Source organism: Tamandua tetradactyla, chromosome 15 (genome assembly GCF_023851605.1).
Source record: "Tamandua tetradactyla isolate mTamTet1 chromosome 15, mTamTet1.pri, whole genome shotgun sequence".
Taxonomy (NCBI): domain Eukaryota; kingdom Metazoa; phylum Chordata; class Mammalia; order Pilosa; family Myrmecophagidae; genus Tamandua; species Tamandua tetradactyla.
This window is the reverse complement of record NC_135341.1, coordinates 80,469,150-80,487,667: the sequence shown is the minus strand read 5'-3', so window position 1 is coordinate 80,487,667 and position 18,518 is coordinate 80,469,150. Positions and strand designations below refer to the sequence as shown.

Genomic DNA, 18,518 nt, shown 5'->3' with positions numbered 1-18,518 from the left:
GCAAATATCTACAGGTGCAATAATTTATGAGGCCTATCAAACTTTGCTTAGTCATCTGCCACTCTTCTTTTTTTTTAATATACTCTATACCTACTAAGCAAAGTCTCCCCCTCCCCACTTACTTCTTCTGCTGGTAACCTTAATCTGCTCTGTCTCTGCGAATTTGCTAATTCTAGATAATTTCATGTAAGTTACATCATATAATATTTGTACTTGTGTGCCTTGCTTATTTCACTGAGGATAATGTTTCAAGGTTCACCCATGTTGGTACATGTCTCAAAACTTCTTCAGACTGAATCATGTTCTCTAGTGTGCATGAGCCATGTTTTATTCATCCATTCATCTGTTGTTGTTTTTTCCCACATTTGTTTATTCACTACTGTGAATAATGCCATTACTAACACTGGTATACAAGTATCTAGTTTACTGGGTCCTGGATTGTGACAGCATGACTTGACCAAGCTCCAAAATTTGAATTGCTAATACTTGATAAGTTTGTTTTTGATGTAAATGGTAGATACCCTATGCAGTCATGAAAGTCTATAATTGATACTTATGTATCATATGCCAATATACAGTTGTTGGGTCTTTTAAATCTTTATTTGGTGTTTCACTTGTCTTTTCAATTTATGAGGAAGAAGTAAAGAAGTATATTAGTGTTTCCAAAGAATGTTACAAAGTACAGGCTGCCATCTAGAGACAGACTCATCAGTAGAGAAGATGTAATAACTATTTCTATTTTTATGGCTTCTTAAGTGATTATATATATCTTTTGGAAATGTAGATTTCTATTAGTTTATGAGGTGCGTTTTCTTCCCAATTTTTGCATTTACCACCTATACAGATCACATACATCCCAAGATATTTATAATGAATCTTGAAATGACTGTTGAAATTTCTTGAGTCATAAATTCATATCATTCAAATTTCAAAAAATATGAAGGGTGTGCAATGTAATGTCTTCTTTACATTTTTAAATCCTAGCCAAACATTTCTCTTTACCACAGGCAACCAGTTTTACGAGATAATTATATATCTTTCCAGAAATATTTTAATGCATGTACGAACACACATACATTTACCTTTCTTTTTCATGTGTACACATATATCCTACAGATCTTTCCATATCAATCATAGACAGCTTTATTTTGTTTTATTTTTTCCACAGTTCCGTAGATTTCATTGTATAGAGGCATTCTTTGTGAGTAAGTAAATAATAGTCATTGAACATGGACCTATGTCCAGTGTACTTGCACTTAACACTAGCTCTCCACCGGGAAACTGTCCTTTATATTCTCACTAAGTTGTCAAACCTCTGAGTACCTCAGTTGTTTTCATCTGTAAAATTGGAGATGTACATTATTCATGTGATTGTTGCAAGATTTAATGTATTAATCAACATCAAATATTTATTATTAACACAGTTCCTGGCAGATAATCATCCAAATGTTAGCTGCCCACGCATCATCATTATCATAATCACTTTCATTTTTTTAACCAGATCCTTATTGATATACATGGGTTTTATTTCCTTTTTGTGAACAGTGCTTTAGGGAATAGTCATATACATTCAATATTTTGCATGTGCGAGTTCACAGATACTTTTCTGTAAGTACAATATCAAGTTCAAAGACTATGGAAATTTGCAATTTTGACTGACATTTATCGAATTTCCCATCATAGAGCTTGTACTAAGTTACACAACCACCCACAATAACATAATTTAAGTTATCAAGAACTTGATGGTAGCTTTCTGATGTTTCCTTAATTTCTGAAATTATGTGTAGTTAAAAATGACAGTTTCGAAAAGTCTTCCTTTATATTTGTTAGACACCTCATTAGGACAACCTGCTCCAAACAATCTTTTTTTTTTTTATTATAGAATATATATGTGGGTAGGTTATTCTTTCTGTATTATCAAGGTAAGGTAATTAGTTAATGATTAAGAAGGTGGAAAATGATCTCTTTTTAAAATTTATTTTTAAATCTTATTTATATTGTTGTGTATCTGAATTTTCAGATCTTTCATTTACCTTTATTGTCCATAATCTTAGAATAATTTTCTGTTAGAATTATGAATCTATAGTTGTCAAGAATGCAAAGATGTACTGAGATTAGTTCTTCCATTTATTTTGAGTACTAGTCTTGGGGTACAGCAAGATTTTTTTGTCTTTTGTCGAAGATAGGTTAATAGACGTGGGAATAAAGAAGGGCTTCAGATGTCAGACGTTTTTCAAGGTAATGGGAGAATGCAAAAATAAATAACTGGTGGTCTTCTCTAACAATTTTTTCTCTAGTGGATGTGCTAGTTGGGAGCAAAAAGATCATATATCCAAGTTAAAGAATGTAAAAAGGAACAAAGAAAAACTTGTTGCACAGTACTTTGAAAATTACCTATATCTATTCACAAAAGTGAATAAAAATTAGTGAGAGATCAAAATAAGTGATCAGCGAATACTGTGCAGAGAATATGATTTTTAAAAACCAATATAATAATGGTGGGAGCGGGGAGAAATTCAGCTTCCCCAAGTTGAATTCTTGATATTCTCACAAGCAGTGTGGACAACCAAAGCTATAGGCTGAGCCCCCAGTCTTGGGGTTTGTTCATATGAAACTTAACCCACAAAGGATAGGTCAAGTCTACTTAAAATCTAGGCCTAAGAGTCACCCCCAAGAGAGCCTCTTTTGTTGCTCAGATGTGGCCTCTCTCTCCAGCCAACGCCACAAGCAATCTCATCACCCTCCACCTGTCTATGTGGGACATGACTCCCAGGGGTGTAGACCTTCCTGGCAACATGGGACAGAGATCCTAGAGTAAGCTGAGACTCAGCATCAAGGGATTGAGAAAACCTTCTCGACCAAAAGGGGAAAGAGTGGAAGGAGACAAAGTGGCAATGGCTAAGAGATTCCAGAGTCGAGAGGTTATCCTGGAGGTTATCCTTATGCATTAAGTAGATATCACCTTTTTAGTTAAAGTGTAACAGAGAGGCTGGAGGGAACTGCCTGAAAATGTAGAGCTGTCTTCCAGTAGCCATGTTTCTTGAGGATGATTGAATAATAATATAGCTGTTACAATGTGACTGTGTGATTGTGAAAACATTGTGTCTGATGCTCCTTTTATCTACCTTGTCAAGAAAGGAGTAGAACATATGGAATGAAAATAAATAATAGGGGGGAACAAATGTTAAAATAAATTTAGTTTGAAATGCTAGTGGTAAATGAAAGCAAGGGGTAAGGGGTATGATATGTATAATTTTTTTTCTCTATTATCGTTTTATTTTTTTTTCTGTTTTTTTATTTCTTCTTCTTAATTGATGCAAATGTTCTAAGAAATGATACGAAACTATGTGATGATATTAAGAATTACTGATTGTATATGTAGAATGGAATGATATCTTAATGTTTTGTTTGTTAATTTTTTTTAATTAATAAAAGTTAAAAAAAAAACCAATATAATGATCCTGAGGCTTGCGCCCCCCCCCCCCCAAAAAAAAGCTATATAATGAGCTTTAAAGAGAATGTGTGGGGTAATTCTAAAGAAAGGCTGTTTGCAGCAATTGGGAGGTAATTTGTCTGAGGAAGCAATTTCAGGAGAGTTGTGGGACCTAACTGGAGAAGAATGAATAGATACAAAGTAAATAGGCACACCTTTGAAATAGTAGTTGTGACAGCAAAAGAATTTTCCCGTTTTTCTTTTTGTTTGTTTTTTTTTTTTTAACTTAAGTATCAAGCAATATCAAGCTTTCGTTTGCTTTCAGAATTATGGCTTTACATACCTACTTTTATTTCATTCATAGTGGCTATTTGGGTGCATAATTGTCACCTTTAAAGATGCTAAGCATGGCATTGTGTTTTCATATTACTTTAATGCTGGTTACTGTGTTTTTGCCCCTCATGTATAACACTAAATTAAGGCAGGGATACAGTCCTCACCCATATATATTGCTAGTCCATTGAAAATGTAGTTAAATGTCCACTATATGAAAACTGCCCTGTCAGTGATGGAAATAGAATTGAGTATAATTTACACTGGAAGTATCTTAACAATGATGTGTAAATTATTACTGAAATAGTAGGGATTTGCATTGTCTTTTTTCTTGAGTTTTTAAAGTCACTGTTACTAAGATATAATTTAGATACATTAAAATTCAGATATTTTAAATGTGCAGATTGATGATTTCCTAATGTATACCCCATGTAACAACACTTGAATGTAGATATGAAATATTTCTGTCTCCCTAGAAAATTCCATTGCTTTCTAGATAATCTCCACTCTATCACCCCACCTAAATACATTAATTTTTCTTGGTCTAGAATTTCATGTAAATGGAATCACATTATACATTCTCCTCTTTAGTATAGCTTTTTTCACTCAGCATAATGTCTAGAAGAATCATCCATGTTATTGCATGTATCGATAGTCTGTTTCATTTTATTGCTTAGTCCACAGTTTGTTAATTCATCTGTTGTGTTTCCCTGTGTTCATAGATATTATATACACTCATACATATGCATATACATGTATGCTATTATGAATAAAGGTTAAAAAATTCTTGTATTTCTTTTTATGGACGTTTATATTTCAAGTAGCCTGAGAATGGAATCGCTTGATCACTTATTATTTCTGAAATTGTGGTATTACCATTGTCCTTTACATTTAAATTTTTTAAAAAATATGTAAAATCCTCTTAAAATACAGCAATTTTCCTGGAAATTGTTAGTGGAAATCTTTATGAAATCTGTATTAGTTATTTATTGCTCTGTAACAAATTCATAAGCCATAACCTACTGGCTTAAAGCCACATTAACCATTAAATTAAGATGGAGATATAGTCCTCACTTATGAACATTGCTAGTCCTTTGAAAATGTAGTTGAATCTCCACTATATACCTTTCCCAGTTTGTGGGTCAGGCATTTGGTGTAGAGGCTTAGCTGGGTGGTTCTTGCTCAGGGTCATACTGCCTTCCAGGCCTTATCTTAAAGCTTATTTGGGAGTGAATTCTCTTCCAGGAAGCCTGATTTACATGGCTTTCAGCTGATGTCCTCATTTCCTTAACACCTGGACCTTTCCATAGGCTGCCTGAATCTTTGTGACAGGATACCTTGTTTCCCTGTGCTAAGTGATCCAATAGAGAGAGTGATGCCACATTCCCTTTATGACCTTTACTCTGAGTCACACCTAGTCACTGCCTCCTTATTGAATTTGTTAGACCAGAGTCACTTAATTTAGTCCTGACTCAATGAAGGAGATTACATAAGGTCTTAAGTTTCACAAGGTAGAGATTATTAGAAGAGCATCTTAAAGGCTGGTTATCAAAGACTGACCATAAGAATGGTCATACTTGACTTAGAAATGGTATTCATTTGTGTATATCTGTCTGACTTCTGAATTGCCAAAATCCAGGGAGAAATAAATGGAAAAACAATAAAATATTCACTCTACTAAATAAAAATTAATAAAAATTTACAGCCAATATACTTTATAAGCAGTAATTTCTTTAATTCTAAGGTAATAATACTGTAAGCCATGTGTTGCTTAAATTATATTCAATCTCTTAGCATAGCAGCCTATTGATACTGTTACATGTATATTTAGATGGAGAAAACAGTATGTTGCTTTTTATATTTTTATAGAACTCAATTTGATTGTCCTCTTGAGACTCTTCTTATAGAGCAAGACACTTACCTACTTTAAAATGAATTTTGAGAACTTTTTGCCCTGCTGTGAAAAACAGCTATGGAAAGATAGTTCTAAAATAATTGAAAAGGAAAAGGAGTTGATTATTTTATTCCTGTTTTTTTATATAATTTCCCACATAGCCCAAATATTTCATTACTACATTTAAAAGAGCAGAAAGAGTGTCATAAAATAAATCTCTTAAAAATACACATTTACTTTTGAATGGAATGCTTCCCTTTATCTAACTGTAAAGTTGCATCTCACTATTTTGAGTTCAGGATCCTTCATTTTGATTTTCATATAACACAAGAATTGTCTTAGCCATTACTTCTTCTGAATCACTTAGGTCTGGAAGAAGTTTTTTTTTTTTTTTTTTTTTTTCTTTTTTCTTTTTTTTTATTAATTAAAAAAAGAATTAACAAAACAATTAGAAATCATTCCAATCTACATGTACAATCAGTAATTCTTAATAACATCACATAGTTGCATATTCATCATTTCTTAGTACATTTGCATCAATTTAGAAAAAGAAATAAAAAGACAACAGAATAAGAATTAAAACAATAATAGAAAGAAAAAAAACAAAAAAAACAAAAACAAAAAACCTATACCTCACATGCAGCTTCATTCAGTGTTTTAACATAATTGCATTACAATTGGGTAGTATTGTGCTGTCCATTTCTGAGTTTTTATATCCAGTCCCGTTGTACAGTCTGTATCCCTTCATCTCCAATTATCCCTTCTCTTTTTTTTTTTTTTTAATTAACGGAAAAAAAGAAATTAACCCAACATTTAGAGATCATACCATTCTACACATGCAATCATTAATTCTTAACATCATCACATAGATGCATGATCATCATTTCTTAGTACATTTGCATTGGTTTAGAAGAACTAGCAACATAACCGAAAAAGATATAGAATGTTAATATAGAAAAAAAAATAAAAGTAATAATAGTAAAATCAAAACAAAACAACACAAAACAAAACAAAAACCTATAGCTCAGATGCAGCTTCATTCAGTGTTTTAACATGATTGCTTTACAATTAGGTATTATTGTGCTGTCCATTTTTGAGTTTTTGTATCTAGTCCTGTTGCACAGTCTGTATCCCTTCAGCTTCAATTACCCATTGTCTTACCCTGTTTCTAACTCCTGCTGAACTCTGTTTTACCAATGACATATTTCAAGTTTATTCTCGAATGTCCGTTCACATCAGTGGGACCATACAGTATTTGTCCTTTAGTTTTTGGCTGGATTCACTCAGCATAATATTCTCTAGGTCCATCCATGTTATTACATGGTTCATAAGTTTATCTTGTCTTAAAGCTGCATAATATTCCATCGTATGTATATACCACAGTTTGTTTAGCCACTCTTCTGTTGATGGAGATTTTGGCTGTTTCCATCTCTTTGCAATTGTAAATAATGCTGCTATAAACATTGGTGTGCAAATGTCCGTTTGTGTCTTTGCCCTTAAGTCCTTTGAGTAGATACCTAGCAATGGTATTGCTGGGTCATATGGCAGTTCTATATTCAGCTTTTTGAGGAACCGCCAAACTGCCTTCCACAGTGGTTGCACCCTTTGACATTCCCACCAACAGTGGATAAGTGTGCCTCTTTCTCCACATCCTCTCCAGCATTTGTCATTTTCTGTTTTGTTGATAATGGCCATTCTGGTGGGTGTGAGATGATATCTCATTGTGGTTTTGATTTGCATTTCTCTAATGGCCAGGGACATTGAGCATCTCTTCATGTGCCTCTTGGCCATCCGTATTTCCTCTTCTGAGAGGTGTCTGTTCAAGTCTTTTTCCCATTTTGTAATTGGGTTGGTTGTCTTTTTGTTGTTGAGATGAACAATCTCTTTATAAATTCTGGATACTAGACCTTTATCTGATATATCATTTCCAAATATTGTCTCCCATTGTGAAGGCTGTCTTTCTACTTTCTTGATGAAGTTCTTTGATGCACAAAAGTGTTTAATTTTGAGGAGTTCCCATTTATTTATTTCCTTCTTCAGTGCTCTTGCTTTAGGTTTAAGGTCCATAAAACCGCCTCCAGTTGTAAGATCCATAAGATATCTCCCAACATTTTCCTCTAACTGTTTTATGGTCTTAGACCTAATGTTTAGATCTTTGATCCATTTTGAGTTAACTTTTGTATAGGGTGTGAGAGATGGGTCTTCTTTCATTCTTTTGCATATGGATATCCAGTTCTCTAGGCACCATTTATTGAAGAGACTGCTCTGTCCCAGGTGAGTTGGCTTGACTGCCTTATCAAAGATCAAATGTCCATAGATGAGAGGGTCTATATCTGAGCACTCTATTCGATTCCATTGGTCGATATATCTATCTTTATGCCAATACCATGCTGTTTTGACCACTGTGGCTTCATAATATGCCTTAAAGTCAGGCAACGCGAGACCTCCAGCTTCGTTTTTTTTTCCTCAAGATGTTTTTAGCAATTTGGGGCACCCTGCCCTTCCAGATAAATTTGCTTATTGGTTTTTCTATTTCTGAAAAATAAGTTGTTGGGATTTTGATTGGTATTGCATTGAATCTGTAAATCAATTTGGGTAGGATTGACATCTTAACTATATTTAGTCTTCCAATCCATGAACACGGTATGCCCTTCCATCTATTTAGGTCTTCTGTGATTTCTTTTAGCAGTTTTTTGTAGTTTTCTTTATATAGGTTTTTTGTCTCTTTAGTTAAATTTATTCCTAGGTATTTTATTCTTTTAGTTGCAATTGTAAATGGGATTCGTTTCTTGATTTCCCCCTCAGCTTGTTCATTACTAGTGTATAGAAATGCTACAGATTTTTGAATGTTGATCTTGTAGCCTGCTACTTTGCTGTACTCATTTATTAGCTCTAGTAGTTTTGTTGTGGATTTTTCTGGGTTTTCGACGTATAGTATCATATCGTCTGCAAACAGTGATAGTTTTACTTCTTCCTTTCCAATTTTGATGCCTTGTATTTCTTTTTCTTGTCTAATTGCTCTGGCTAGAACCTCCAACACAATGTTGAATAATAGTGGTGATAGTGGACATCCTTGTCTTGTTCCTGATCTTAGGGGGAAAGTTTTCAATTTTTCCCCATTGAGGATGATATTAGCTGTGGGTTTTTCATATATTCCCTCTATCATTTTAAGGAAGTTCCCTTGTATTCCTATCTTTTGAAGTGTTTTCAACAGGAAAGGATGTTGAATCTTGTCGAATGCCTTCTCTGCATCAATTGAGATGATCATGTGATTTTTCTGCTTTGATTTGTTGATATGGTGTATTACATTAATTGATTTTCTTATGTTGAACCATCCTTGCATACCTGGGATGAATCCTACTTGGTCATGATGTATAATTCTTTTAATGTGTTGTTGGATATGATTTGCTAGAATTTTATTGAGGATTTTTGCATCTGTATTCATTAGAGAGATTGGTCTGTAATTTTCTTTTTTTGTAATATCTTTGCCTGGTTTTGGTATGAGGGTGATGTTGGCTTCATAGAATGAATTAGGTAGTTTTCCCTCCACTTCGATTTTTTTGAAGAGTTTGAAGAGAATTGGTACTAATTCTTTCTGGAACGTTTGGTAGAATTCACATGTGAAGCCATCTGGTCCTGGACTTTTCTTTTTAGGAAGCTTTTGAATGACTAATTCAATTTCTTTACTTGTGATTGGTTTGTTGAGGTCATCTATGTCTTCTTGAGTCAAAGTTGGTTGTTCATGTCTTTCCAGGAACGCGTCCATTTCCTCTAAATTGTTGTATTTATTAGCGTAAAGTTGTTCATAGTATCCTGTTATTACCTCCTTTATTTCTGTGAGGTCAGTAGTTATGTCTCCTCTTCCATTTCTGATCTTATTTATTTGCATCCTCTCTCTTCTTCTTTTTGTCAATCTTGCTAAGGGCCCATCAATCTTATTGATTTTCTCATAGAACCAACTTCTGGCCTTATTGATTTTCTCTATTGTTCTCATGTTTTCAATTTCATTTATTTGTGCTCTAATCTTTGTTATTTCTTTCCTTTTGCTTGCTTTGGGGTTAGCTTGCTGTTCTTTCTCCAGTTCTTCCAAATGGATAGTTAATTCCTGAATTTTTGCCTTTTCTTCTTTTCTGATATAGGCATTTAGAGCAATAAATTTCCCTCTTAGCACTGCCTTTGCTGCGTCCCATAAGTTTTGATATGTTGTGTTTTCATTTTCGTTCGCCTCGAGGTATTTGCTAATTTCTCTTGCAATTTCTTCTTTGACCCAGTCGTTGTTTAGGAGTGTGTTGTTGAGCCTCCACGTATTTGTGAATTTTCTGGCACTCTGCCTATTATTGATTTCCAACATCATTCCTTTATGGTCCGAGAAAGTGTTGTGTAAGATTTCAATCTTTTTAAATTTGTTAAGACTTGCTTTGTGACCCAGCATATGGTCTATCTTTGAGAATGATCCATGAGCACTTGAGAAAAAGGTGTATCCTGCTGTTGTGGGATGTAATGTCCTATAAATGTCTATTAAGTCTAGTTCATTTATAGTAATATTCAGATTCTCTATTTCTTTGTTGATCCTCTGTCTAGATGTTCTGTCCCTTGATGAGAGTGGTGAGTTGAAGTCTCCACCTATTATGGTATATGAGTCTATTTCCCTTTTCAGTGTTTGCAGTATATTCCTCACGTATTTTGGGGCATTCTGATTCGGTGCGTAAATATTTATGATTGTTATGTCTTCTTGTTTAATTGTTCCTTTTATTAGTAGAGAGTGTCCTTCTTTGTCTCTTTTAACTGTTTTACATTTGAAGTCTAATTTGTTGGATATTAGTATAGCCACCCCTGCTCTTTTCTGGTTGTTATTTGCATGAAATATCTTTTCCCAACCTTTCACTTTCAACCTATGTTTATCTTTGGGTCTAAGATGTGTTTCCTGTAGACAGCATATAGAAGGATCCTGTTTTTTAATCCATTCTGCCAATCTATGTCTTTTGATTGGGGAATTCAGTCCATTGACATTTAGTGTTATTACTGTTTGGATAATATTTTCCTCTAACATTTTGCCTTTTGTATTATATATATCATATCTGATTTTCCTTCTTTCTACACTCTTTTCCATATCTCTCTCTTCTGTCTTTTTGTATCTGACTCTAGTGCTCCCTTTAGTATTTTTTGCAGAGCTGGTCTCTTGGTCACAAATTCTTTCAGTGACTTTTTGTCTGAGAATGTTTTAATTTCTCCCTCATTTTTGAAGGATAATTTTGCTGGATATAGGAGTCTTGGTTGGCAGTTTTTCTCTTTTAGTATTTTAAATATATCCCACTGTCTTCTAGCTTCCATGGTTTCTGCTGAGAAATCTACACAAAGTCTTATTGGGTTTCCCTTGTATGTAATGGATTGTTTTTCTCTTGCTGCTTTCAAGATCTTCTCTTTCTCTTTGACCTCTGACATTCTAACTAGTAAGTGTCTTGGAGAACGCCTATTTGGGTCTAATCTCTTTGGGGTGCGCTGCACTTCTTGGATCTGTAATTTTAGGTCTTTCATAAGTTGGGAAATTTTCAGTGATAATTTCTTCCATTAGTTTTTCTCCTCCTTTTCCCTTCTCTTCTCCTTCTGGGACACCCACAACACGTATATTTGTGCGGTTCATATTGTCCTTGAGTTCCCTGATACCCTGTTCAAATTTTTCCATTCTTTTCCCTATAGTTTCTGTTTCTTTTTGGAATTCAGATGTTCCATCCTCCAAATCACTAATTCTATCTTCTGTCTCTTTAAATCTATCATTGTAGCTATTCATTATTTTTTCTATGTTTGCTACTTTATCCTTCACTTCCATAAGTTCTGCGATTTATTTTTTCAGTTTTTCTATTTCTTCTTTATGTTCAGCCCATGTCCTCTTCATGTCCTCCCTCAATTTATCGATTTCATTTTTGAAGAGGTTTTCCATTTCTGTTCGTATATTCAGCATTAGTTGTCTCAGCTCTTGTGTCTCATTTGAGCTATTGGTTTGTTCCTTTGACTGAGCCATATTCTCAATCTTTTGAGCGTGGACAGTTATCTTCTGCTGCTGGCGTCTGGGCATTTATTCAGATTTCTCTTGGTGTTGGACCCAGCAAGGTTGTAATATTTTTCTGTGAAATCTCTGGGTTCTGTTTTTCTTATCCTGCCCAGTAGGTGGCGCTTGTGGCACACGTTTGTCTGCGGGTCCCACCAGTAAAAGGTGCTGTGGGACCTTAAACTTTGGAAAACTCTCGCCGTCCTGGGGGTTCGCTAGCCGAAGCGGCTTGAGCCGGCCCGGGGTCCGAACGCAGGGAGGGTTGCTGGTCGCCACAGCCAGGGAAAGAGCCCGTCCGAATTTCCTAGTCGGCCCTGGACAACACGCGTGGCGGGAGGGCGCCAGCGGCAGCGGCCCGCCCGAGAGAGTGCACGTGTCACGGGGTCACCGTTCTCCGCGGCCTGGGGGTTTCCGATCCAATTCTCTCAGTTGGTCCGGGGGCTGCGCGTGGTGTGGGCGCCAGTCACCTTGGTTTCAGGGGACCACCTCTCCAGTTCTCCCAGCCGGCCCGGGAAGGGGGAAGGGAGTAACTCCGGCCGCTTGCCACCCCGCCCGGTAAGGCCCGCGCGCCTCGGCGATCTCACCCGAGCTGCTTCTCTCAGCCAGCCAGCCGTTCCAGGATGGGGTACGCTGTCTTTTTTATCTCTGTTGCGGCTTTGGGCGCTTTCTGTATCGTTTCTACTCCCCTAGTAGGTGTCCTGGAGAAGAAACTAAGATCCGCGCGTCTTACTAAGCCGCCATCTTCCAGGAAGTCCTGGAAGAAGTTTTGTAAAAGATTTTTGAAGATACTAATCATGCCTTTTGTATCCTTGTGTTAGGTGAATCTGACACTGTGCTTGTCACATAGTATGAGATTAATAAGTGTTTAATAATTAATTACCCCTTAACAAAATTATAAGGAGGAGAGATCATAAGGTCTAATTCAGTCCCTGCCTCTGGTTAGCTATCTAGATAGTGTTTTTATTAAAAAAGAAATTCATTGAAAATTAGCCTTTTATTAGTAATCTCATGGAAAGCCCTCCTATATTACATAGTCCCTTGAGCTGGAGTAAAAGACAAGCATTCAGTTAATTCTCTCATAGAGCCATCTTGTGTCTTTTGTATGGTGTGAATATCTTATTCTGAACTAGAGATACATAATAATACCCTAATTCTTTGTACATATTCAGTATAAAGGTGCTTTCAAACTTTTAGAAACTTTTTCTCCTTCCTACCCTCCTTTATTCACTCTTTCCCTTCCTCCCTCCCTCCTTCCTCCTTTCTTTTTTTTATTTTTTCCTTCCTTGTCTTACTTTCCTTTTTTCTTCCTTTCTTCCTTCTACCCATATTTTAATTTTTTTTTTTTTTTTTAATGTAAGAAGACTTGTAGAAATTTAGGATTGCATTGAGTGATTCAAAGTTCTTATAGGGCATTTAGGCACTCTAAACTTTATGCTATTTAGAGCTACTATAGTTGTGCCTATGCATAATAAATATTGATTATAGTAAACATTTTATTATAAATAACTTTAATACTTCTTTTTAAAATAGGGAATTATATTTGTGTTTATATTTATTATATTTTCTTTGAATTTTATTTCATTATGGTTAAAGAACATGTTGGAGCTGATTTGTTTGAAAAACACTTGTTTCAGTTAGTGTCAGTATTTCTACATATGGACTAGTTTCTTTAACTTACAGCTGAAGTCAGAAAAGTTTGAATTAAATAAGAAACAAGATGATCTCTGGTTATTTTGAACATAGGCCTTGTTGTCATTATGTTATGATACAGATTTACTTAACAGAACTCTAAACTTTTATTTTAGATCAAATACCAAAAGATTTTCTGCGTCCCTGGCACTTTGAAGTATAATCGCAGCGTGGAGCCATTAAGAATGGCCTGTTTTTAATCTAATCAACTTTTGTTGTATTATAGTCATTCATATTTGTTTGTGCATATATCATTGTGAACAAATTCTCCATGTTTAGTAATTTAAAAATCTGTTTTTCCTTCTGCTTACTTTAGAATTTATTAAGGAATTTTACTTATTAAAAGTGCCATGAAATCGTATACGATTCTGTAGAGGTCTATTTCAGATTTATAAAATGATTCATGGCCCAAACAAGGTTGAACACCTTTTTTTTGTGGTAGTTTTTTGTAGGTGATTTCAGGAATGTTTGACAGAAAGTACTTTTACTTGAAATGCAAAATATATAATAAGTAATTTAATGCAGGTTTCCTATGTGTTTAATTTTTTAAAGCCTTTGCAAAAATAAAAATTATATTTTAAGGTGTAAGCATCCTGTCTTCAATATTCTTTCTGGAATTAAAATAATAAAGTCACAATATAACATTTCTCCATTTTGTACAGGAGACTGCATGTTTGGAAGGAGAGCTTTGAAAATATTTTTCCCTCCTTTCTCTGCTCCCCATTTGTGCATTCTCATCTCTTCAGGAAAGAGTCGAATATAGGGAATTACCTGTTGGTGGTACTTAATGAATTTGTAGTTCTAAAAATGGAAGAAGCTATGTATCAAGTGAATAAAACATGCTAGAGAATGGTTCTTGCTAAAAGATAGGGCATGTGTCACTTCTCACTTTTAATAGATGAGTAAAAGCTATGTCAAGTTTAATATGCTATATGTGCCAATATTATTTTTGGAGGTTCTCTGCGTTAAGACCACACTTTCTTGATTTAGTGGCTATTTATAGTATACTATTGAAAGACTCTTTCCTTTTTACATTTGATTTTAATTGGAGCCTGCCAGATGCTATATTTTAAGTTTTTTGCTTACTGATTTAGTGTGTCATACTCTTGTGATCTTTTAATATTTTACACTTACGCATTAACTTTTCTCTATAAACACTCTTCAGTGTAAGAGCGATATTTAACTATCCATATTTGAAATAAAAATGAAGTAGCTAAAAGTGCTATGAAAGAATGAGATAAGAGTCAACTTTTTCTTTAGTAATTATCTAGAAGTTACTAAGGCACTTTTCATGTTCAGAGAAACAATTTAACTGAAGTGTGATACTTGATCAAGGGACATCATTTTACTTTATTGAAGAAGATTCTGATGATGAAGAAATATTAGTTAAGAACCACGAAAGGAGAAATTCTCTATACTTGAAGGTTTTTAAGAAGAAGGAAGCTATTTATAGGTCGGGATAGCACTAGTACATATTTAAATCAATATTCGGGGCCCTTCTTATGATGTAAATTCATTCTTATTCTCTGTTTCTCACTTCCTCTTGGTATTTACCCTCATACTTACCTTTATCACAAGATACTCAGTTATTTTAAAATGTCTAAAGAAAAGGTTCCTTTAGAATAGATGTAATGGGTCTTGAGTAGGAAGATAAACCCACAATTTTATTAATTTATTCAACTTTTCAAACAATGGCTAGATTAAATTTCATATTGGGCATGGGATGGAAGAAAGATTAATTGTAAAATCTGTTGTTCCACAGGTACTGTGAGAATAGAAATGTTTCGAAATATGCAGAATGCAGAAATCATCAGAAAAATGACTGAAGAATTTGATGAGGTATAGCATTCCAATATTTGTACAAATTACCTCTCTAATTTTTTAAAATGGTAAATGTGTTGATTATTTCAAGTTTTGTTTTGAAATTTAGCATGTGGGAACATATATTATTTCTTTTTTATATGATAGTTCATGCTATTAAAGTGAAATTTAATGATCTTTGAGGATTTGATTACATTACTTGGAGGTAGCATTAAATGATGACTGATGACTCATGAGGGTAAGAAAATTAGTGGTCTGTGATAGAAGTTGAATCTTGAAATCCTCAGATCCCCAAATTTACAAATACATTTCTGTTAGTTTCATGTTCTTTGGAGTGATAGTCACACTTAAATGCTTTAAAGAACAAAGAGTTTGGAGATTAGAGCAGTCTGAGTGCTTCATATTATATGTGTTTTAGAGATTATGAAAATACGTTCTATTTAAGGCCCTGAGAAATCTGAGGGGAGAAAACCCTATTTAACTTTATTTAAACCAGAATTTCCCAAAATTATTTTATTGACATCCCCTCTTTCCCTCTTTTATTGTCATTAAGCTTCTATTTAGGACTCTCTGCTTGAGAATATTCTAATTTCCCTTTAGATTATGTTTTCATGCTTGTCTTCATGAATTAGTTATGTTTACATTTTCACAGAAATAGTCTCTTGAGTAGTTTTACGCTGATTTTAATTGTTAAAACACTCACAGTTTTATTTCAGTGTTGTATTTATGATGAACTCGTTCATGTCATGCTTTAGGCCACCATTAATTTTAATATTCTGCCTTTTTCCCTTTAAAGATATTTTCTTTCATCTAGTAGATGTTGCTTTTTTCTTCATGTTTAATGATAATCACAAAGATTGGTTCCATTCTTCCAGGGATAGGAGACTCAGGTTTTTAATTTTATTATTAATTGAAAAAAGTAATACAAAAAATAAACAGTAAAATAAAACACTTTGAAAAGTACAAAACACACATAGCACAACATATATCTTTCTCAACAGATGTTTCCCTTCACTTTAGCAGCATACACCAAAACATTTTCATTTGCATCTTTACAGAAACATTTTGCCAATGGCTTTCAGTCTATTTCATGGGGAGCACTGAGGGCTTTTCTTTACATGCGACGCTTTTGCAATCTCTTGTCTTCGATTCTGTAATCTATAAGCTCTGAATTATGGAAGGATTTATTTGGTAATTCATTTGGTAATGAAGTCACGTCTTAATTAACATGAAGCTATTTACAGTTTTTATTTATCCTAGTCATTGTAAATATAGTTTTTGCTTTTGAATATTAATGTATTAATTAATGCCACAGATTATCTTGACATGTGATAGACTATACAGCATATGCACTCTATTAATTTCTAAAATTTTAAAGCATCTGAATTCTGAAACATTTCTCTGAAGCCACTTTTTTTTTTGTAAAATGCAATTTTATTAAGATACATCCATCCACACCTGCCGTATAAACCATTGACCATACAATCAGTGGCTCACGTGTAGTTGTTTATCATGTAATTGTGCATACATCACCATGATCAATTTTAGAACATTTTCATTACTCCAGAAGAGAAATAAAAATTAAAAAAAAAATTTTTCTCATACCCTTTCTTTCCCCCTATTATTTTTTCTTTTTTATAAATTTTTAAAAAAATTATACAAAAAACACAAATATTCTTAACTTATAATCATTCCATTCTACATATATAATCAGTAATTCACACTGTCATCACATAGTTGCATATTTATCATCATGATCATTTCTTAGAACATTTGCACCAATTCAGAAAAAGAAATAAAAGGAAAACAGAAAAAAATTCATACATACCATACCCCTTACCCCTCCCTTTCATTGATCACTAGCATTTCAATCTAAATTTATTTTAACATTTGTTCCCCCTATTATTTATTTTTATTCTGTATGTTTTACCCGTCCTCGATAATGGTAGAAAAAAGAAGCATCAGACACAAGGTTTTCACAATCACACAGTCACATTGTGAAAGCTATAACATTACAGAATCATCTTCAAGAAACATGGCTACTGGAACACAGCTCTACATTTTCAGGCAGTTCTCTCCACCTCTCCATTACGTCTTGACTAGCAAGGTGATATCTATTTAATGCGTACGAATAACCTCCAGGATACCTTCTCAACTTGGTTTGGAATCTTTCAACCATTGACACTTCATTTGATCTCATTTCGAACACAGCTCTGCATTTTTAGGCAGTTCCCTCTAGCCTCTCCCTTACTTCTTCACTAACTAACAAGGTGATATCTATTTAATGAGTAAGAATAACCTCCAGGATTACCCTCTTGACTCTGGAATCTCTCAACTATTGACACTTTATTTTGTCTCATTTTATTCTTTCTCCTTTTGGTTGAAAAGGTTTTCTCAATCCCTTGATGCTGAGTCCCAGCTCATTGTAGGATTTCTGTCCCACGTTGCCAGGAAGGTTTACACCCCTGGGAGTCATGTCCCATGTAGACAGGGGAATGGCAGTGAGTTTGCTTTTTGTGTTGGCTGGAGAGAAACGTTAGGCCACTTTTTGTTTGTTTGTTTGTTTTGTTTTAATTTTTTATTAATTAAAAAAATTACAAGAAAAAAACACAAACATTCCCAACGCATACACTCAGCAATTCACAGTATCATCACATAGTTGCATATTCATCATCATGATCATTTTAGGCCACTTTTTACTAAATAATTTTGTTGTCAGTATAACTCAAGAGTTTATTCATGACAAATAGAAGGTAGCACAGCCAAATTTGGTATGGGTTACAGTTACAGTTCCATGATCTTTCATTTTTTCTTCTTGCTGTTCCAAGACACTGGAGTCCAAAAGAAATATCAATATATTGATTCAACAGTCATTCTCATTTGTTAAATCCTGTCTTCTATATTATACTCTTCCTTCTCTCTTTTTTTTTCTTTTTGTTTTTTAACAAATCAGAGAAGCCCAACGAATTCCAAATAGAAGAAATGCAGATAGGCCTACCCTAAATCACATGGTAATCAGCCTGTCAAATGTTGAAGGGAATCAGAAAATCCTGAAAGCGGTAAGAGAAAAACAATCTACTGCATACAAGGGAAACCACATAAGACTGAGTTCAGACTGCTCAACTAGCGCTATGGAGACAAGAAGGCAGTGATATGATATATTTAAGATCCTGAAATCTTAAAAGACTTCCAGCCAAGATTTCTGTCCTCCAGCCAAACTGTCCTTCACATCTGAGGGAGAAATTAAAATTTTCACAGATGAACAAATCCTGAAACAATCTGTCAACAAAAGACTGGCCCTA

At 34.3% G+C, this 18,518-nt stretch overlaps 1 protein-coding gene across 10 annotated transcripts in view; it reads left to right on the top strand.

The window, feature by feature from the left end:
- Nucleotides 1-18,518, top strand: part of STAG1 (STAG1 cohesin complex component) — a 496,328-nt gene that overhangs the window by 261,566 nt on the left and 216,244 nt on the right. For 9 of the 10 annotated variants that reach the window (XM_077130207.1, XM_077130206.1, XM_077130200.1 and 6 more), the window contains one exon: nt 15,158-15,234. In XM_077130207.1, the coding sequence (XP_076986322.1) occupies nt 15,175-15,234 (60 nt within the window). In that variant the 5' untranslated portion in view covers nt 15,158-15,174. Of the gene's footprint in view, nt 1-4,692; nt 5,278-15,157; nt 15,235-18,518 lie in introns of those variants that run through there. The other variant, XM_077130208.1, reaches the window with a different exon arrangement.